The following is a 22,517-nucleotide window of genomic DNA, read 5'->3' as shown; positions in this document are numbered from 1 at the left end:
CTGTAACTGCCCCACCCCCAACCCTGCCAAGTCTGTACACACGTGATCTCCGGCAAGATTACTGTATCTCAATTTTCTCATAACTGGACAAAATGGTTCCTATCTTACAGAGTTGTTGTAAAGGTTAAATGAAAATAATAAATAACAAGGCAGCTAAGACAATCTCTGCCACAGGGAGACACACTCAGGGGAAAGGAGAGCTGGTGGCATCAGAATTATTGCCAACACCTCCAGAAACCCAACACCAGAGCTGGAAATTAAACAAAGTACACATTTAAGAAGGAGAGAATGAAGTACGCAGAATTAGGAAAATGTGATTTACACCGTGGGAATCTTCAGTTCCACCACACCACCTCTTCCTGGCTCAGAAACTAGCAGGAGAATGACATTTCTATGCTTAATCACACTTCCGTAAGGTTTGTGTTTTTGTTTGGTTGTTGTTGTTTTGCTCCCCCCTACCCCAGCCCTATTCAATTTCCCCTGCTCCTGGATCCAAGCTTTTGTTCCCTGTCAAAATCCCTTCCACTGCTGTAAATAATCGCTCTCCCTCTTTTATATTACCTTTCAAATATTTATAGACTGTTATTCTCCTTCCCTCGGAGTCATACATCATTTTTGTTGCCCTTCCCCTGGATTCGCCCTAGTTTATCTACATCTTTTAGAGAAAAACAAACCCAGGTGCTTCTTGGTGAAGATGACACAGCCAAAGCCAACAGCCCCAACCAACATGGCGTCTTATTCAATCGCACGCACGCACGCACGCACGCACGCACGCACGCACGCACGCAAGCACAAAATTCTTTGATGTGCCTCTTACTCCTTTTCTCCAATAATTCATAATTCCATCTCGAAGATAATGCAGGAGACAGTGATAAGGGATGGTGGATAATGGGACCCTCTAAGCTAGAAGGTCCTGGGGTAGGATTCTAGGGACGGTCGGCTCTTGCTAGAGAGACATTAATTATGTGTCCACTACTTCTGCTTGTTAACTTGGGGCCACCTCATGCATTCGGTGCCACCAGATTCTCTGAGTAGCACTCACGAAACCCTCCTTTGCGTTGTTTGGCCCTAATGGGAAGAATAATTAACACTGTTCATTTCCAAATAAATCAAAGTTTTGGAAGTGATAAAAAGAAAACTCCTAAAGCTGAACGAAAACTAGCTCACGGCCAGGCTGCCAAGAAAATGGCCTCTTTCCCAGTGGAGAACACTGAGACATGCCCAGTTCAGTCCCTCCACATTTCTGCTTGACAGTGACTCCGTCCCACGCTCACAGCACATCTGTATGGAGACATGTGTCTTCCTCTTTGATGTCTGTTCTAGAACGTGACTTCCATCTCTGCTGTGACGGTAGCAAGGTAGCGAGGTGCTCCCCGTGAAGGTATGTTGAAGCCGACCTCCACACCTCAGAATCCTGGACTGTGTGGTTGTACAACACTCCTTGAGACCTTTAGAAGGGATAAAGGATGGATAACACCACACACATTATCAGTGGAGTTAGCAAAAAGAAAAAAAAATCACAGGCGTAAAAAGGGAGAAACTGGGGCTGGGGATTTAGCTCAGTGGTAGAGCGCTTACCTAGGAAGCGCAAGGCCCTGGGTTCGGTCCCCAGCTCCGAAAAAAAAAGAACCAAAAAAAAAAAAAAAAAAGGGAGAAACTGTCTTAAAACCTAAGTGAGTATTTAATACTTCCGGCACAATGGGGTGTGAGGAATCTGCTTGTGTTTACGCTCCTTATCTAGGAATATAATAAATACTGCTCATGCAGCTAAATTATTAAAATTCTGTTTTTGTTTTATTAATTTTTTTACTTTCTAGGTATGTTACCTGCGTGTATGTCTATCCACCACATACATGCATTGTCTGTGAAGGCCAGAAGAAGGCACCAGAGAACTTAGGATTAGAGTTGCAGATGGTTGTGAGTCTCCTTGTGGGTCCTGTGGAAGAGTAGTCAGTGGCCTTAACCACTAAGCCATCTCTTCAGCCCCATGCAGCACTTTTTTTTTTAAACAAGAACCAGCAGCTTCTGGCTGCATGGTAGACCTCTCACGCTCGTTCAGCTGCTTATAGCAAGAACTCATCTGAAATGTATATTCTAGGTCTGGCTTCCACACTTCACCACAGTCTGCAACCTCACTTTTCACAGCTTTTTGTATGTGGTGAAAATGGCATGTTCTAAGTATCTCGTGAAAACACAAGTACGCTAACAAATCCAGGAAACAATGATTTTACTCACTTTGCAAGTGAAGAAATGAAAACACAAACCAAGAATGTCGCCTTGCCCCATCACAGGGGTGAGAAGTCCTTTAAGGAAAAATTCTACTAAATGATAGATCTTCCACTCCAGATATAAAAATCATCAAAATAACAGCAAAATTATTTTCCTATGCATCTTCAATACCTTTGATCAAGCATTCACTACCAGATGCTGTTCTCGGAGGGGAACCTGTCATTGTATGGCACAATGCTAATGACAACAAGTAACAGTAAAACGGTAAAATGGCTTTCAGGTAGCTGAATGACTGTGTGAGTAAGAATAAGGTGTCTCTGTTACCCAGTTAGTCTCCATTAAAATCTCACTAGGCAGCACAGTCCCCACCCCCTTTTTCAAGATCTGCAGCTGAGGAACCAATCAGTTTCAACTGAAGCGGGTTATTTTAAAAACTGCCCAAAACCCCGAAATGTCACACTTGAATTATGCTGAATCCACATGACTCTCTCTATGTGGTCATTAATGCCCTGGGCTTCATCAGCTTTGCACATTATTAGCTCTCTCCCACAGTCAGTTACTTGCTTCCTGTCTCCTTCACTAGCTGTGTTTCCCTCTGGACTACACAAGTACAGGGCAATTACTTTGTCATTATTCCCTAAGCAACACTGAAGAATAACTCTTTCTTACAGTACCTGGAATTGAACTCAGGACTTGTATATAATAGGCTCAGGCTCCACCCTAGGCCATTATTACAACTATTTACGCAGCATTTGCATAGTTATTATGAGCCCTCTAGAGAAGATTTAAAGGACTTGAGAGACAAAGGTTAATCTCAACTGTCACATAAAAAGCTCTAAAGTCTCCTTGGAGATGATGGGCCTCTGGGCACACCTGTGAAGGATTATACTGATTGTGGTAATTGAGATGGGAAGACATGCCCACCGTGGGTAGCACCATCCCCTATGCAGGGATCCAAACAGTAGCACTGAAACCTCATACGTCAGATGTCTACATTATAGTTCTTAATAGTTGCAAAATTACAATTATGAAGTACCGGTGAAATAATTTACGGTTGGAGTCCCCACACATTATTAAACTGTATTAAAGAACTGCAGCATTTGGAAGGTTGAGAACCTTCTGTTCTGGCCATGAAATGATTCGGTTTTTTATAGACACCTTTAGCTTTTAATCTGCCATGGTTCAAATTGAACTAGGAATTGAAGCAGGAAAACAAACAAACAAACCAGTCAACCTCAAAGAACACACTGCTGTAACCTGTCTTGGACCATTTTCACCGGCTGAACTAAAATGGCCTAATGAGACCTGGAAGTGGTGGTCTGGAGAGATGGCTCAGTGGTTAAGAATGCTGGCTGTCCTTGCAGAGGGCTGGGTTTAATTTGCAGCATCCACATGATAGCTCGCAACCATCAGTAACTCCAGTTCCAGAGACTCTAACACCCTTCTTCTGGTCTCAGCAAGCTTTGCAGGTACATGGTACACATACACACAAGACGGGCAAACACACACACACACACACACACACACACAAATTAGAAATAAATCTTTCATCATCACCACCACCATCATCATCATGGCTGCATCTTCTGGTCCTTTGCTTGCCCTCCAGAACGCTCCGTTCTATGGTTCCTCTCATCTCTATTCTCTATAGTCTTTCCAGGGCCGGTCTTAATGTACTTTCACAGTTTACAACATCATGTATTTGAGGAAATTGCAGCTCTTACCAAGTGGGATCAATTTCTATAACCAGTAGGTAACTCCAGTATGTTAAGAAGAGGGATTCAAGTGAGAAAACAGGACAAGGACAGGCTCAGATAGTTCACTGAAAAAAATTCAGGTGATATTTAAACGTAGTCAGCTGAGGAATGTTGCCTTCTGCCTCTCTTGTAGTGGGTGGGGCTTCTTCTATCTTGAAAGGCTCCATCTGTCATGTCTGTCACCTTCTCTTTGCATATCCAGAGTAATCAGGAAAGCTCTCTACTCTTAGGGGTTCATGTAATCAGACCCCTGAAAACCCAGGATCACCTCTCCACTGGAAGCTCTTTGCCTAAGGACTTCTACCAAGTCCTTCCTGGCACTCAAGGTAGCATATTCACAGGATTGAGGTTGAGGGAGCACATTTTTACCCATTTTAGGAAAGTTTCTGTGTATGGGGGGCTGAAAACACACCTGAACCCCATCCTCTTCAGGAACAGCTCATGCTCATCACCACTGACCACCTCTGTGGGATACACTTTTCTCCCTTTTTAGAGAGGGGAGAACTCTCTAAATATAACTCGGGCCGGTCTTCAGTTTGTGATCTTCCTGCCTCTGCCTCTGCCTCTGCCTCAGCCAACACCAGGATCAGGCAAACGTTCCACCACACTTAGCCTTTAGGGGGCCTTCATTCTGTGGACCAGGCTGAACTGTAACTGTTCACCTTTCAGAGTCCTACTAAGAGCTTAATCCCAGAGCTGCTGTGGCAGTCACTGTCTGGAGAGAGTGCCACCAAAAGCATCCACCAAAGGACAAGTAACCTTACCTCCAAAACAGACCCCCTGCCTCATGCCTGCTCCCTGCCTCTGCTGCCACCACCTGTCCAAGCAGCTCCCCCACTGCGCTTGGGCACTGAACCTTCCGTGAACCTCTGCTCCCACTTGGCTCCTGTCAGCCACACTCCGCGTCAGAGTTCTTAGATAGAAGTAAATCAGGCCACGCACTCGCTGCTCCAACAGTCCGGTGACTTTCCGTGGCAGTCTAATAAAATCCCAACTCTTCCGGTGGCCTCCACAGCCCAGGGTAATGCAGGCCTGCTAATGTCACCCCGTTCATGCCACTGCAGACCGTGGCTACCTGCCTGCTGCTATAGGCAATCTCTTACGTGAGCACCAAAAGACCCTGGCTGGGATAGCCCATTATGACTGAGGGCAACTTTTAGCTCTAACTCATTTTTCTCTGAGGCTCTCTTGTCTGGACCACACTATTCGGAACATCCAGGACACCGTCCGTCCCACCTACCCATACCCTTCTCAACGCCATGTCAATGGAAATGTTTATCAAATGTCTCCACCCCTGGGAAAAATACCATCAATGAGAGACTCGTGTTTCGCACAAAGCGATATATCACATAGTTAGAATCTGGCCTGCCCAACGCAGTCATTAAATAGGTAAAACAGAAACAGGAAGGAGGTAAAGAAGAGAAGAAATATGCTCAGACAGCAGAACAACCAGGCGAGAAGTCACTGTAGCAAATACATTGGTACTTCATGAATACAGCCTGCTCCGTTGATTTACCGCCATAGCCTGTGTAAGTTAGAAACTCTTCCCTCCCACACAACACCCTGAACTCAGAGAAAAGTACAAAAAGAAGGGTTAAGTGTGAAAATCAATCCCAAAGTCATGTGTTAGCGGCCACTGAACTGACCTGGCGACTGTCGCCTGCACCAAGCAAGAGCAGGGAGTTTACTGCTAATAAACATCAGAAAAATCTGCTATAACTAGAACACTCAATCGATATTTTCTTCTGACAGCAAGCCAGCTATTCACAGTCTACTTTAAAGGTCACTTACCCATTTCGTTCTGGAGAGCATGTTCGCTGGCTGTAAACTACGACTAGATTAGCAATTACGAAGTTGGCCCACAGACGTTAAGAGACTAGAGTAAACTTCACTTGAAATGTAATTTCTTCAGCAACGGCGATCAATATTAATGTGAACTTTCACAGCAGAGTCAAAAACGTACTGTGAATTTAATTTTTTTTTTTTTGTCAAGTGAAAATCAAGCAGAGACCTCGGGTGGAGGCGGAAATATTCTTACATCGGTTTGCGAAAACTGCAGAATGATGTGCAGCTGATGTAGAGCCGGAAATCGGAGCTAGCACCCGAGAGGCCCACAGAGGCCCACAGATGCCCACTGAACCTCCATTCCTTCGTGCCTGGCGGACCAAAGGCCTGGGCTCGGGGTCCAGGTCATCTGGCCAACCTGTGACATTATCACTGTATCAGCTCACCTCTCCTCACACCTGCTCTTTGAGGGGGGGGGAGAGAGAGAGAGAGAGAGAAGGAGGAGGAAGAGGAGGAGGAGGAGGAGGAAGAGGAGGAGGAGGAGGAAGAGGAGGAGGAGGAGGAGAGAGGAGAGATGAGACAATAAAGCTGGAGAGCGGGAAGGAAAAAACAGATGCTGGAAGGGATTGAAAGTGTCTTGATACATGGACAGCTTGCAGGTGGTTTCGGTCTATGATGCTGGAAGAAGGCAGAGCTGGCCCAGGGCCTGTCCACAGTCAAAAGTCAGCTCATGAGTCTCACAAGAACAGTTTCCATTGTGGAAGTCCTGGAGACGGATGGTGATGGACCGCCAAATACTTTAAAAACGGTTTATGTGAGACTGAAGAGATGGCTTGCTGGGTAAAGTACTTGTTGCACAAATGTGAAAACGTGTAAATCCCAGTGCCCAACAGTATGACAGGAGAGGAAGGCAGGAGAGTCCCGAGAAGCTTGAAGGGCCAGCTCACCTGGCGTTGACCCTGTCTCAATGATGGGAGGTGAGCACCAGCCTTGGAAGTTGTCTCTGACACATACCATCATATGTACAGCATGACAAGACATTGGAGTACACACACACACACACACACACACACACACACACTCACACCAAGTTAATTATAGTACCATAGCAAATAAAGACAGAACAAAAGACAGAAAGAGAATCAGGAAGCTGAGAGGGGTAAGGCAGGAGCATAACAGGAATCTGTGATCCAAGGACTCCAGGGAAACAACGGACAGCTGAAGGAAAGTGGTGACAGAGGAGCCTCTAATGTTCCACACAGCAAGGCTACACTACCTGGGGAAAGAGTCTATTGTCATCATTCATAAAAGTTCTCTGACACTGGACCAGCTAGAGGCAGAAAACCCTCTGTCCCTGTGACCTAACCTTTTCCAAAGAGAACGTGAAGGACAGCTGTCCATCTCAGACGCTCAGGTCATCAGGGAGAGACACAAGCTGGGGTTTAGCACCTGTAGCATCTGCCTCAACAAAGGCATCACAATGCTTTGTTTTTTCTTTTTTATTGTCTTTCACTATTTCATGTGACTTAAAAAAAATCAAACCCAGGGTCTTGTGCATGCTGGGTAAATGCTCTTCCACTGAGCTGCAGCCAAAGTCCTTTAAAAAAATAAAACAAAACAAAACAGGATCTCACTAAGTTCCCAAGGCTGGCCTAGAACTCTCCATCTTCTCACCTCAGGCCCCTACTCAAACCTCCAGCTGCAGAATTGTAGGTCTATTCAACCAGACCCAGTTTGTCTCTTTATTTAAAAGCACTGAATTTTCTGCACCCTTCAATGGAAAAGCCTAGCAATCCCTTGAAATGTTGGGCTTGGAGTTAACATTAAGATGCAGGAAACCACTCCTTAATATACACCCACAAGGATGAGACTCACATTTAAACAGAACTCCTGCACCTCAACCCTCACAGCAGCACTGTTCTCGAAGCAGTCCAGATGTCAATCAACAGAGACACAGCAAAACAAAATGCGATAAATACCCATACAATGTGATATTAAACAGTAATGAAAAGGAATAAGAATAAATCCATGCAACAACATGGATACACCTTGCAAATGTCAAACATGGGTGGAAAAAGACAAACACAAAAGGTACACATCTTACTTCATGACAATATGTAAGATGTCCCAAATAAACCAATCTGTGAAGGCAAAAATAAATTAGTGGACACCCAGAAAGTGGGGACGGGGGCAGACGGAATAGTTAAGGAATAACCACTAATTAGAGAGTGATTACTTCACAACCCTGCTCAATTACTAAAATATGAAACTTATGCTTTCAACAGCTGAATTAAATGACATGTGGACTTTTTTCTTAATCTATTAAGAAATTAATATGAGGGGCTGGAAAGATAGCTCAGTAAAGGTAATAGTTACTTTTACCTGAGAAGAATTTCAATGAGGGATTCACTACAATGGTTGACCAGTAGTAATGTTTGGTGGGTAGAGTGTCTTATTTAAGTTAGTTATGCGAGAAGACTCAGTCCAGTGTGGGCAACACCATTCCCTAGGCTCCCCTAGGGAATGAACTATGTAGCTAAGTCTGAACTATGTAGCAGTACAAAAGTGAGGAAAGGAGTAGAGAAATTAAACTGAGTGGAAGCAAGCAGGCATGTGTGTGTTTACTCTCTCTATGCTTGACTAAGGCTCTGATGCAGCCATCTGTCTCTAACTCCTGACGCGGTGACTTCCCAGCATGGATGGGCTATAACCTGAAATTACGAACTAAAACAAACCCTTTCTCCCCTAAGTTGCTTTCTGTCAGGGTATTTTGCTGCTGTAAATGAGACTAGAAATTGGTGAAGTGTTGTTGTACAGGCGTCTGAGTTCACACCCCTAGCACTGGGAGAGAAGCTGAATGTGGCACTGCGTGCCTATAACTGCCACGTCCGGGACAGGTGCGGGTGGGAGATACCTGGAGAGCTCTCGCCAGCCAATCGAACACAAAGGTAAGCTACAGGTCTTCAAGTGCAGTAAGGAGAAGTGTCTGAAGAAGATACCTGATGTAGACCTCCACACACATATATATGTGTGTGCACGCGCACACACACGCGCACACACACACACGCACACACGCACACACACACGAACAAGTAAGTAAATAAACATACAGAAAAAAATAACTTGTAATCTCTCTCTTCCTCCCTTCACCTCCACCCCCACCTCTGTGTATGTGTGTATATGCAGAGATAAAAGAACTCTCTGTTCTCTTCTCCATGTAAGTCCTGGGGGATTGAACTCGGGTCGTCAGTCTTGGCAGCAAATGCCTTTGCCTGCTAAAAACTACCTCACCTGCCCTAGATTAAATTTTCAACCGTTTATCAGTTTTATTATTAAACAGGAAAGATACCCTGGGAATCCGTTATATTACTCTGATGTATGGAGATGAGTTCACGCTCACTCATGTTTTAAAACACAACCTAGCCAGCGCTTACTGATTCCTTCTGAAAGGTTTACCGACTACCAACCATAAAAGCCGGATACTAGACAGTGGAAGGATAAAACAAGCAGAAGGATAAAACGAGCAGACGCTCCGCTTGCCTGCGGGCTTTGTCTCACAGAGCTGTAAACCAGTTAAAATCCCCGTGTGCTTCCTGCACTGTTATCAAACTGACTTGTGACCTTAAATTCTGTCTTTTCATTTTTCATGACTTTAAACATCCTTTCTAGGCAACGGCAGAATGATAGGCTACCATCTCTGTAGGTTATGGTAGCAACTGTGTGCTGAAATACTACTCAGAGAGTCTCCGTCAGGGCAATACCGTCGTCTGATCTGACGCCTCAGGAGACTGCTCCTGGACAAAAGCAGCAACAGGACAGTGAATCAGTGAGCTGGCCACTACTGTCTAGTGTTGGCTTTCAATTCGGCCCCACACCTGTCAACGGCTCCCATTCAAGTCGTTTTGTTTTGCTGGAACGTTTGAGCATCTCTCTCACTTTGAACGTAAAATGTGACGATGTTTTCATCTGAAGGCTTTTAATTACTTTCTGCTTCCCTGTTCAACTGAGAGTGGTCCTAAATCCTACAATGCCTGTCTTACTCAAATAGCCAACCTTTACAGATCAGCATGCTATCCACTTTAAGTTGCTCTTACAGCCCTTCTGAAGGAAAAAGCTTCCTTCCTTGCAAAGCTGAAAAACTGTAGATAAAAACTAAAATGCTTGTGGGTGTTTTGGGCTTTGCTTTGTGGAGGATGTCATACAGGTGAAGGCGGGTACAAGATAGAACGAGGCCTGTCATTGGACAAGAAGGAAGGATGGGTGGGAAAAAAGTTTTAGAGGGAGGAGGAGACTGGAGCGAGGGAGCAAAGGAGAAGCAGTGGAGAGAACATAGAGGCAGATGTTAAGATCCCTCTCTGCACATTTACAGGTTGTTACGAATATTCTTAAGGGATGGATGGGTACAATTATAGACAAGGTATGTCTGGCTGGGCAATTATATCTTTTTTTTTTTTTTTTTTTTCGGAGCTGGGGACCGAACCCAGGGCCTTGCGCGTGCTAGGCAAGCGCTCTACCACTGAGCTAATTCCCCAACCCCTTGGGCAATTATATCTTATCAATTGGATCAGAAGTTATTGTGTTGTGTGTTCTTTCTTGTGGCGATTTAAGTTCAAGAGAGTTTGTGGTGGCTGGGGACACTGGGCTGCCATGGAATTGGGATGTATATTTCTGGCATGGTGGCAGCCTCCCTTGGAAACTAGATGGGTAGAGATTGTTGCCAGGCTCAGAGAGAAGCCATCGGCAGTGTGATATGGGATGGAGCAGAGCGGGTGAGAGGCTTTGCTGACTGAGATGAAGATGTCTACCAGATACCTTGGGGCACTGTGGTGCTGAGTCTAGTGCGGGATAAAAGAAAGACTTTTTTATAATTTTACAGCAACAGTTTTGTTTTTTCAATAATTTTTTATTCACTTTACATCTGGATCACAGCCTCGGATCACCTTTATACATCTCTTCCCTGACCAGCCCCTTGGGTACCGCCTCACCCTGGGACATCGAGTCCCAGCAGAACTAGACACATCCTCTCCCATTGAGGCCCAACCAGGCAGTCCAGGTAGGGGAAGAGGATCCAATGAAAGGCAATGAGCCAGAAAAACCAAACCAAACCAAACAAAAAACAGTTGGGTCTGGGAACACAGATCAGGGAAGAGAACCGGCCTAGTGTGCATGATGTGCGTGAAGGGCTTGGCAAAAATTAAAACTTAAAATAAAAAAAATATTGAGAAAATAAAACTTTAACATTACCACAAAAAAAAAAAACTAAAATGCTATTTTCAGTTAGAAAAACCCCAGAGAGCAGGCTCAGAATCATGAAAATACACTCTGTACAACGATGGAGTGGTGGATTCAAGCTGTTGAAATCCACAGAATGTGTGGCACCATGAGTGGATGTGCACATGTATCACAGACCTGCACATGTATGTTGGATCTTGGGTGATCGGGATGTCAAGTTACACGTTCATTAACAGGCCCACTACTTTGACAGGGGATTTAGCTACAATGGGGAAGCCCATGCCTGTGAAGGGCCAGAGGACACTCCATATCACCCTCTTGATCTTGGGCAAGCCTAAAACTAAACATTAAGAAAAAGTCTATTTACCTTGAGATTGAGAGAGAGAGAGAGAGAGAGAGAGAGAGAGAGAGAGAGAGAGAGAGGCGCAGAGAGACAGAGAGACAGACAGACAGACACTAATCCTTTGTCTTTGCTTGCCGAATCAGCAGCTAGATGGTCACAGCACACGCCTTTAATTCCAGCTCTCTCAGGAGACAGAAGCAGGTGAAATCTCTGGAGTTTAAAGCCAGCCTATTCTACAGGGTGACTTCCGGGACAGCCAAGGCTGCACAAAGAAAGCCTATCTCAAACACCAAAAATAAAATCATCACCCTTCTCTGAGAAACAAAAATGTGTGTGCAGGGCACCCCTATCCAAGCTACTCCAGCCCGTGTCTGCTGGGTGCTCTCCCAGCCAGTGGCTGAAGAGATGGGTCCTCCATACACAGTCGTGCTCAGACCCAGGTGACCCACGGGAGAGGGGAGTGAACTCGAGCCGCTGGGCTCCACACAAGCAGGAGTTGCCAGAGAGAGAAGCAGACAGCAGGGCAAAGCTTGACCTGGGGGAGGGTGGCTATGTGTGTGGATGGAAGTCCAGGATGCTCCAGAAGGGAGAGCCCAGGGGAGATAACATTCAGGTCCTTACAAAGGCCATGCATGCAGAACCCAGAGCTCTACAAAGCAGCCCTTCATCCCACAGCTGCGCCCGCAGTAAAGGAGAGATGAAGAACTGCCCAGGGAAGGCCGAGGGGAAAACAGTGTCCAGGGACCCCGAAAGTGGGGGAAATGATATTCCACTGAGAGGGGAGAAAGGAGAAAGAGAAATGCTGGCTCAAAACTTTCAGGACAAAAAAAAAATCAACTTATGACAAAACTCAAAAGATGAAATCACAGGGCAAAACATCATGCTGGGATTGCTATTTTAAGTCACTGTCTTTAAAGCCAAGAAAATATTCTTTCCAGAGGTTCCCCACAGGAGCCGCTTGCTAATCAGAGGTGTACCTGCTGATATCTGACCCTACAGGCCTAAGAACCAATGATGCCTAAGCCATTTTCACACTAACCCACAAGGCTCTTACAGGCTTTTCTTGAGCTTCACCTCATCCAACCTGTGGTTCGGCTCAGTCAGTCCTTGACTAAGAACTACAGTATCCTCTGTTGTATGTCCTGCTCAGAGGCCTCAGGAGAAGCTTAGCCTGGTAAATCAATTTCCCTTTGAAGTGTCCTTAAAAGCCTAGCTAATGGTCTTAACAATAATTCTCCAACACTCTCACTCTCATTTGGCATTTTAAGGAGCCAAAAGGAGATAACTGTGATTCAAGGACAAAAAAAAAAAATCCACTTAATTTTACCAAGTGAGAGGCCTTGCAAACCTGAGACAGCAGGAGTTTAGATCTAGGCCCCTGGGGAGCCAGGCTGGTAGGGCGAGGGTTGAGGGTGGGGGGAGTTACTATGCCAGGACCATGCCTATCACTTCTGTGGGGGTGGGGGGAGTTACTATGCCAGGACGATGCCTACCACTTCTATGGCTTACTAAGTCACTTCCAACTCTGCCCTCCCACATCTGTATAATGAAACACTATGCCATTAAGAATTCCACACTAGACCAGAGAGACAGCTCAGTGACCTAGAGCACACACACTGCTCTTGTAGAGGCCCAGTGTTCAAGTTCCACACCAGGCAGCTCATGACTACCTGTGACTCCACTTCCAGAAAGACCTGGTGCTTTCTCCACAGGCATCTGCACTCATAGTATGTACCCTGGTCCCACCTCCATGCATACATAATTAAAGACAAAATAAACCTTTAAGGATTCCAAGCTATGTTAAGTGAAAAGGCTGTACGAAAGCATTTATCCTCATGCATAAAAGGGCCAGAAGTGCAGCAAGTGTGTGTGTGTGTGTGTGTGTGTCAATGTGTGTGCAAGCCAGAGGCTGGTGTTTACGTCTGTGTGTCCATATGTGTCTGTGGGTGTGTGTAAGTCAGAGGCTGCTGTGTGTTTGTGTGCCTGTGTGTGGGTCTGTGTATATCTCATTGTACGTAAGCCAAAGCTGGTGTGTGTGTGTGTGTGTGTGTGTGTGTGTGTGTGTGTGTGTGTGTGTGTGTGTGTATACACATGCGTGCTTGTGTGTGTGGAGAGCTCAAGCCAGAGGCTGTCAGGGGTTCTTCTACTGTAACTTGACATTTTGTTTCTTTTTTCTTTTTTTTTTTTTTTTGGTTTTTTTTTTTTTCGGAGCTGGGGACCGAACCCAGGGCCTTGCAAGCGCTCTACCACTGAGCTAAATCCGCAACCCGACATTTTATTTCTTAAGGTTAAGTTTACACCTGCAAGTGGTTTTGCCTGTATGTATGTGCACCACATGTTTATGTGTGTGTTTGTTTTGCTTAGAGGTATATTATGTGTGTCCCTATTGCTTGCAGAGGTAAGAACTGGGCATCAGATCCCCTGGAACTGAATGAAGTTACAGAGGGTTGTCAGTCACCATGTGGGTGTAGGAAACTGAACCCTGATCTTCTGAAAGAGCAGCAAGTACTCCTAACCACTGAGCCATCTCTTCAGCCCTCCAGTTCATTTTTTTTTTGAGAGAGAGAGAGAGAGAGAGAGAGAGAGAGAGAGAGAGAGAGAGAGAGAATATCTTACTGAACTTGGAATTTGCTGCTTTATCTAGGATGAGTGACCAGGGAGCCCCAAGGATCCTTCCTGCCAGTCCTGGGTTACAAACACACACCGCCACACAGGGTTTGTACATGGGTGCAGGGGACTTAAACTCAGGTCCTGCTTATCCAGCAAGCACTTTACCCACTGCGCCATCTCCCTAGCCCTCTCTGAATGTTTTCTACTTTGTAGATATTTAGCATTTAAAACTTTTTCTACTTAATTTATTTCGTGTGTCTGTGAGTCTCTGTGTCTGCGTGTGTATGTACAGCTCACCTGTAGAGGCCAGAGGCCAGCATTTTAGAGTCAATTCTCTCTTTCCCCATGGGTTCTAGGACTCGGGTCATCAGACTTACATGACAAGCCACTTTAGCTATGACATCACCTCACCAGATCAGAATATTCCATCTGCCTGCCTGAGTTAAGTGTTATTTCAAGTGAATCTCTGCAGTATAAGCTCCCTATCCGTTGGTATCTAGCTGCCTAAAAGCTTCAAGACTCTGCTTGCTCGCTACCTGTCACCCCCCCCCCAATCTAGATTCAGTATTTTAATTCTACTCCCCGCTCCATTTCCCTCACGCTCAGCACCTGACTTGGTCCAGAAGTCATCAATCTCAATGCACATGTCCCAAAGTCAGTTCTGTGAAGGAGCCACTGAAGCTCCTGACTGAACTGACTGGTGGGCAACCTTTCTTCAAGAAGGCAGAGTGAGCCTCCAGGCCAAGTGAGCCTCCTTGCCCACTTGGTCCCCAGTGAACGACCACAACATGTGTTAACCCGAACATTCTCCTTCCCCTTGCTTGTTGCCTCAAAAATGCCACCAGGACCCTAAGGTTTGTCAGCTTCAGAGGCAAAGCAGGAGTAGGGCATCCTCTTCAACCCTGATCCCTCTCCTGCTCCCCTGTGGCTTCTTCCTGTAACCCCCACCCACCACCACTTGAACACACCTGCCAGAACTTCTCTGTTCCTAAGAATCGAGGTCAGAGACTGTTCTAAGTACACACTGTGACCATCCAAGCCAAAGAAAAATGAGAGCGCTGTTTTTCTGTGTATGCTCTTTTTTCTTTATATTGGTGGAAAGCAATACCCTTCCTAAAGAAATCAGATGCCGATTCTGTCTTTCCCAAGGCTACCGATAAGGTGTGTGGTTATCCCCAAACTCTAAACAGAAGCCAAGCTTCACCTCACACTGCCAGTCAGCACACAGTCTATACTGCAGCCCCGGTACCTTGGTGGTCAGATGCATCATGAACTCCCACTCCTTCATTCACTGGGATGTAATCCCATCACCATCACCATACAGTGGGAGCATTGATACCTTGTCTTCATTAATTACAGCGACAGAAACATAGACACACGTACCTGCTTCTTTGAGACATGCTTACCTTATTCCATCCAACAGCCATGACTCATGGGAAGACACTCGCCCCTGCCCCCAGGAACCCTCTCGTGTTTAAGATGTGGAAACAAGAAGCCCAGAGAGCTTGAGAAACTTGTCTAAAGTTGCACAGCTACTGACTCAGGGATGAGCAATGTTATCCCACTGGTTAAGCTCAGCAAACAATGATTCATGAAAGCTTGACTGGGGTGGTGTACAGTGCAAGGTTGGCTTTTATGGGGTTTCACTTAGTTTCTCCTGTGGCTCTCAGTATGTACAGCAGCTCCCCTACCCAAAACTGCCTTGCTGGGGGTTTCAGGTATCTGAGGTCGAGAATGGTCCAATAGCATTAAATGGAAAATTACAGAAATAACCCATAAATTTTAAATAATTTTATTATGCTGTTACAATTACCCTAGTTATTAGCTGTTATTAAATATCTTACTAATTTACAGATAAACCTTGTCACAGGAACGTAGATACAGGAAAACCTGTGTGTGTGTGTGTGTGTGTGTGTGTGTGTGTGTGTGTGTGTGTGTGTGTCTGCGCGCACGCACGCACGTGTGCCTGTGTACATGTGTCTATCTAGGTATAAGCATGTGTATGCTTGTTATATCTGTATGTGTGCATGAAATTTTATAATGTATGTACCTAATGAGATTGTGTGTACATGTCTGCATTTGTAGGTGAGTCTGCATGTATCTAAGAGTATATCTGAATGTATAAATGTGTATATGCATGTTGTATATCTGCAATGCCTATGAATACAGTAAATGGATGTGTGAGTCTCTGTATACATGGGGTATAAGTGTCTGTGGTTATGTGTGTATCGTGTGCGTGCATGTGTGTATTTGTGTATATGTTTATGTGTGTATTTGCATGTATACGTGTATACATGTATGCCTATATATGTGCTTGTGTGTGTATATGTCTGTGTGTGTGTGTGTGTTCAGTACTTTCTTTAGCATCAAGCATTTAAAACACTTGCTCCACAGATATAGGGCACTATTTATTTAATTGCCAGAAACTCCTAAACTCAGAAGAATATTAGGTTTCTTAAGTATCCCCTGCATTCCAAACCAATACCATCAACTTCTTTATAGTGTGTGTGTGTGTGTGTGTGTGTGTGTGTGTGTGTGTGTCACACATCAATACCACATGTGTAGTGTCCATGGACACCAGAAAGGGGCACTGGATACTCTGGAGTTTCGGGCAGTGATGAGCAGGCTGGGAACTGAAGTCTGGAGGAGCAGCAGGTGCTCTCAACCTCTCAGCCACCTCTGGTAACCCCACCAACCTCTCAGCCACCTCTGTAACCCCACCAACCTCTCAGCCACCTCTCTAACCCCACCAACCTCTCAGCCACCTCTCTAACCCCACCTACCTCTCAGCCACCTCTCTAACTCCACCAACCTCTCAGCCACCTCTGTAACCCCACCAACCTCTCAGCCACCTCTCTAACCCCACCAACCTCTCAGCCACCTCTCTAACCCCACCAACCTCTCAGCCACCTCTCTAACCCCACCATCAACTACTGAGGGACAGAAACATATTTTTTGTTGTAGTAACTGAGGACTTAAACTGTGGCTAGTGCACTGGAGAAGCCAGATTTCCTCGTTGTGTTTCAATAGAATAGCTTTAAAACACAAATGGCTGGAGGCTTCCTCAGCAGACAGTGAGCGCTCAGCCACTATGGTTCTCTGGGGTGTGTTGAGAATCCTGAGTTCTGGAGGCCCGATAGACTGAGTTAGACTTCCTAGTTCAATCGATCCAGTCAGTCAACCAGCTCCTACTTCAGCGGTCAAGCACGCTACAAAGAATCACTACCCATACCTTACACCAACTCCGGGAAGGAAATGCCCGGCATATATATAGCCACTGGACTGGCACCCAGCACACGGGGAACACGTGCCGTCATACATGCCCCCTATATTCCGTCTCGGACTAATTCAAATGTGAAATCTACAGTTTGCCTTTTTCAGACCCTGTCCCCTAAGGAATGCAGTCCTTCCACGGGGAAGAGAGGTCCAGTTCCAGGAAACAAGAACTCTGAGTTCCCACCCCAGAGGGCCCCAGCATAGACCAATCTTGCACCTCCCAGGTGTTCTGGGATTCCTACTCTTCACTCTTCAAAGAGGTTTACACTTTGCTTCTTCTAGAAGGCACAGGCATCCTGAGAAGCAACCAAAGGCAAAACAGCAGAGGCAGAATCCTTCAGGAAACCCCTGACAAGTCACATGGAGTGGAGAGGGGGAAGGGTACTGAGACCTTGCACATGCCTACCACCCTCGAGTCCCACGGGAGCCCGCACCCCTTACCTGAGACAGTGGGGGTTGGGGTGCTGGCCGGTGGGGGCTGGGCCGAGCTGCTGCTCTCAGCCATCAGGCACGGGTTGCTGGCACTATTCTCTCTTTTGACCAGCAGCTCTGCTGCGCTGGGCAGCGGAATGGGGTGGCTGATGCCCAGCTCCTCTTCCTGGGCCTGCTGTCTTCTCAGGGCCACCTGGAAGCACAGAGAGCAAGTCACACTGCAGCAGAGCACACTGGCCTGACAAGTTCCGCAAAAAGCATCACAGCTTTCCCCATCTGTAAGCGGGGTCTCACTTCTGCCTTGCCCGGTCACCTGGCTCCCTAGGTGTGCTGGCTAGTTCTATGTCACCGGACACGAGCTAAAAATCACTGGATAGGAGGGAGCCCCAATTGAGAATTGTAGTCAGTGTGATCCGACTACAGGTAAGCCTATCACTTTCTTAGTGATTGATGTGAGAGGGCCCCAGGCCATTGTGAGTGGTGTTATCCCTGGGCAGGTGGTCCTGGGTTCTATTTAAAACGCTGACTGAGCAAGCCATAGGGAGCAATCCACTAAGCAGCACTCCTTCATGGCCTCTGTGTCAGCTCCTGTTTCCAGGCTCCTGCCCTGCTTGAGTCCTGGCTTCCTTCATGTGGAAGAGTAAGCAAAATGAACCCCTTCCTCCCCGAGTTGCTTTTTTTTTATTGCAGTATTTCTTCACAGTATTAGAAACCCTAATTAAGACACTAGACACCGCCCTGAAAAAACTGTAGAGTGAACTCAAGACCAAGAGCTCTGGTGGGTTAGAGAGAATGAGACCATTCACTCTTCCATTCCACACATGGGTTTTAAAGAAAAACAAGGCCACTGTATCGGGAAGATCGGACAGTAACATCAGGTTAGACCCAAGTTCCTCATCATTTAGGAGAAAAAGGAGCCGAGCATACAAGCAGGCAACATCAACACGAAATCTGCTAGATCCCGTGAGGCACACATGGCAAGCCTACAGAAGAAAACGCAATCAAAATGTCTTTAAAACAGAGGTTGAGTGGTGTGCCATATGTCAGTAACCCCAGCATCCGGAAAGTTAGGATTGAGAATTCAAGCCAAGCCTGTGCCTCGTGTCAAGACCCTACCTGGAAAAGAAAAAATGTGGTTAAAATATACCCACCCCACAAGCAGACTGGAAGCACAGCTAGCTGGGAAGAATGGGATGAGCAGGGTTTGAACCCTCCAGGGGAAGGGCACAAAATCTAAAGAACAACAATCAGGGATGGCTGAGGAACCCCTCAAGAGCTGTTTCGCAGGGCCGGATGGATCTAGTGGAGAAGGGGGCCGAGATCTAGTGCTCAAGTCCTGGGAGTATGAGTAATTCAGGCAGGAAGGTGACCTAGGATTGGAGAAAACAATCCCAACAGGCTTTTACCAAACTGTCTGATCCTTTTTCAACAAACATGTCTTTTAAATAATATTTTGTTAAAGGTAGGCCCCTAAAAGGCTTAAAGAAAAGAAAATCTTTTGGTTTTGACATGTAACAAGAGGAAAAAGACTTTCTCTGGAAACTGACCATTGATGATCTAACACTCCAGGGAAAGTAAAACACCAGTACCTTAGAGGCCCAAAGCCAAGAAGAGCAAAGGTGAAATTAAATTTAACTCAAAAGCGTAACTCTACCGGCTGGGAATAGAGCTCAATGCTACATGCTTCATGTATGAAGCCCTAAGCTCACCCAGTGTGCAGTACTTAATCAAAAACGAAGCCTGTAAGCGGGCCACAGGCATGGCTCAGTGGGTAAATGCTCTGAGTTCAATCCCCAGAAACCACATTTAAGGTGGGAAGAAGACCCAACTGCACGGAATTGACCTCTGCCCTCCTCACACGTGCCCGGTGCCCACCACAGTATTTTTAAAACCCACAACTACAATCAATGTATTTAAAATCTCCTGTCCAAACTTAAGAATCTGGAGGTTTCACTCATAATCAGAGACCTCATATGTGCAGTTATTAAGACTAAGTAAGCTTAACTCTTGGCTTTGGGTTTTTTACTGTGTGGTTTGCTGGTTTTACGTTATTTACACTAACCAAGAGGCTTAGAAATAGAATAGCAGTGGCTTTGGCCAGAAGCTGATGTCACTGCAAACAACTAAAGTACATCAAGACACAAACACCATGCCCTGGTGTACCCTAAATGTACGGCTTAGACATGTTTCAAAAACCGTCTGTTGGGAAATGGTCAATCAATAGCAACTGATTTAAAAAGCAATGATTTTCAACGTATGTTTGAGATCTATTTCCAGTGATTTGCAAGTGAGCAAAACCATTATTATGCTCTGGGTTTTTAAGAATCCCTCTAGCATAGCAGCATATTCCTAGTGTCCCATTCTGTAAGTAATTTTGAATTGCTTTTTGTTTTTAATTCAGCTTTCACCCTCAAAATCAGCCCCTTAATGAAGGTGATTCGAAATGAATATCTCCATTATGATATATATTTTATTAATTTGAGGAAACTCCTTCCATCTGTACTCTTCACACTCAATCCGCATAATCCAACCATTAAGTGTTCCTAGTATTTTTACCTGTAAGTATAATTTAGAAGTCCTCGTGTTTTATAATCTCATTGTGATGCTTTCAATGTGGTGCGTATTCTTCTCATTCATTACAGATAAAGCTAAAGTCTTTTTTAAAAAACTAAAAAGAACTATTTTTCCTTTAGCTTCGCACTATGTGAAACCAAAGTGTATATAATTTAAGACATATTTTTAAAGTGTGACGCCCATAGGGGTGTATAATCTTTAAGCGTCTGTGGAGTTCTTAACCAAAAGTAGTTCGTCTTTAGCAAACCTTTCTTTGGTATCTTTTCATTTTAAATAACCTGCCTTAAGATGAAACAACATTCAGGGGGAAAGAATGTATATTATTGTCTTCTAAAGATCCTTTAGGATACCGACGTTTAACTATTTCCGTCAAGACGCTAAATTACTAGTCGGCAGTTCAAGCTACTAAAAAGAGAGAGAGAGAGAGAGAGAGAGAGAGAGAGAGAGAGAGAGAGAGAGAGAGAGAGAGAACGACCTACAGAGCTTCAAACTGGCACCTTCCCCTACACCTGTATTTTTTTTTTAATTCTTAAGCGTAACTGAAATATTTTAAAAGTAATTTGAACTACGATAACTTAGGTCGCGACTACAAATTTGTAAATACTAGCATTTTCAGATCGTTCAAAATGGCTGAGACGCTTGCCCGGGTCCGCGGGGCGAACCCGGAAAGTGCGCCAACAGAGGCACGAACACGCTGCGCTCCCGCCCACCCGAAGACTTTTCCAGAAAGCCCGAGGAGCAGCACATTCCCGCGCCACCAGGGTGAAACCTGGTCCATGGGCCTCCCTTCCGCCTACAGGACGCCAAGCCAGGGACCCTAGGAGCCCGAATTCCCGCAACTCTCTACTTGTGTAACGAGGGGTTCGGAGCTATGGGTATTCTTCCCAGAAAAGCGAACCCCTCAATTTTCATCTTGGAAAGTAGTTTAAATCATGGCAGCCTTCCCAGTGGAGCAAACCCCGCCAGTTTGCCAGCAATGTCTGGATCTCGGGACGCCCGCACCGACGCCCAAACATTCCTAGTTCTGGGGTCTTCTGAGTCAGGGAATCTCGCGACTCGGCTCACAGAGCGCCCTTGGAGACCGTGGGGGCCCAAGTGTATGGTGAACCCCGAAATTCAGCTGGAAGGTGGGGTCAGAATAAAGGGAACCCTGAGCGGAGTTAACTGAGCCACTCGCCTCCCGAGGGCGAGGGTGCGCGTGTGCAACCCGAACCCCGCATCATAGCCGGGGACCCTCTTACCCCCAAAATCCTCGGGATTCAAGCAGACAGAACCCGAGACCCTCCATCGCCGCCCCACCCCCACCCCGGCGTCTGGAAGCCGCGGCTCAGGCGAGCTGGCGTCCGTCGGTAGTCCCGCTCAACTTCGTCCCCCGGGTGCCCGCACTCACCTGCGCGGCCATCACCCGCTGTCGCTCGGCAATCAGGCTGCACTTCTTGCACTGGCAGTCCCGCCACATGCAAAAGCGCTTGTGGCCCTTGAGCGGCGACGCGTAGCCGTGGTTCCTGCAGCGAGCGCATTTGGGCAGCCTCGGGGACTTCTTGCTTCCAGAGCCCAGGCCCGACGGCCCGGAGCCCGAGGCACCTCCGCTGCCCCCCGCACTGGAGCCCCCGGCTGCTCCGGCCATCGCTCCAGTGGCTTTGCTGTAGCCCCCGGCTTTGCCCTGCGGCGGAGCCCCGGGAGCGTGAGGAACCTCCGTCGGTGCAGAGGGCTTGCCGAATGCGTCGTCGTTAGGCATGGAGCTTCGTCCCCCTGCTCACGGATCCAGCCAGCAGGCTGCTTAGCTCCCTAGAAGGAGTGCAGGAGGCGGGTGCACCGCAGCTGGACCTGTAGTCCAAATGAAGAGCTCGAGAAGTGGGTGGGGGGTTGTACCTTTTTTTTTCTGCCTTTCGGCGCGCCTAGCGCAGGACTTTTGGATACTTTTCAGAACCTTCCGAGGATTGCGTGGGCGGGAGAGGGCGCTACGCGGCGTGGCCACGCCCACTGGTGTGTCCCCCCCCCCCCAATCCACTGCGCTTCTTCTGAGTGCAGGCTTGCACCAGCTGCACGCCAACAGCGTTGCTGCAAAATTGCTACAAACCACAGCGGTGTGCAGAGCACCAGCACGAGCTCCCTCTGAGCACCTAGCTCCAAGGAATTGAGCAGAGTGGCCCTGGTTGCTTGGAGGAGGTGCAGACCACCCTGTGTGGTCGACTAGCTCCCTTCGCTCACCACTAACCCCCAGGGAGGCCTGCTGGATAACAGAGACTGGCAGCAATTTTCTTCCCCCCGCCCCACCC

General features: G+C 46.6%; 1 protein-coding gene across 1 annotated transcript in view; it reads right to left on the bottom strand.

Annotated features, from left to right (window-relative positions):
- Positions 1–22,078, bottom strand: part of Dmrt1 (doublesex and mab-3 related transcription factor 1) — a 98,468-nt gene extending 76,390 nt beyond the window's left edge. Inside the window, 2 exon segments of the mRNA NM_053706.1 lie at positions 17,674–17,857; positions 21,629–22,078. Of these exon segments, the coding sequence (NP_446158.1) occupies positions 17,674–17,857; positions 21,629–21,976 (532 nt within the window). The 5' untranslated portion in view covers positions 21,977–22,078.
- Positions 22,079–22,517: the final 439 nt, after the last annotated feature.

Source organism: Rattus norvegicus, chromosome 1 (assembly GCF_036323735.1).
Source record: "Rattus norvegicus strain BN/NHsdMcwi chromosome 1, GRCr8, whole genome shotgun sequence".
NCBI lineage: Eukaryota > Metazoa > Chordata > Mammalia > Rodentia > Muridae > Rattus > Rattus norvegicus.
This window is presented reverse-complemented; position numbering and strand designations above follow the sequence as displayed.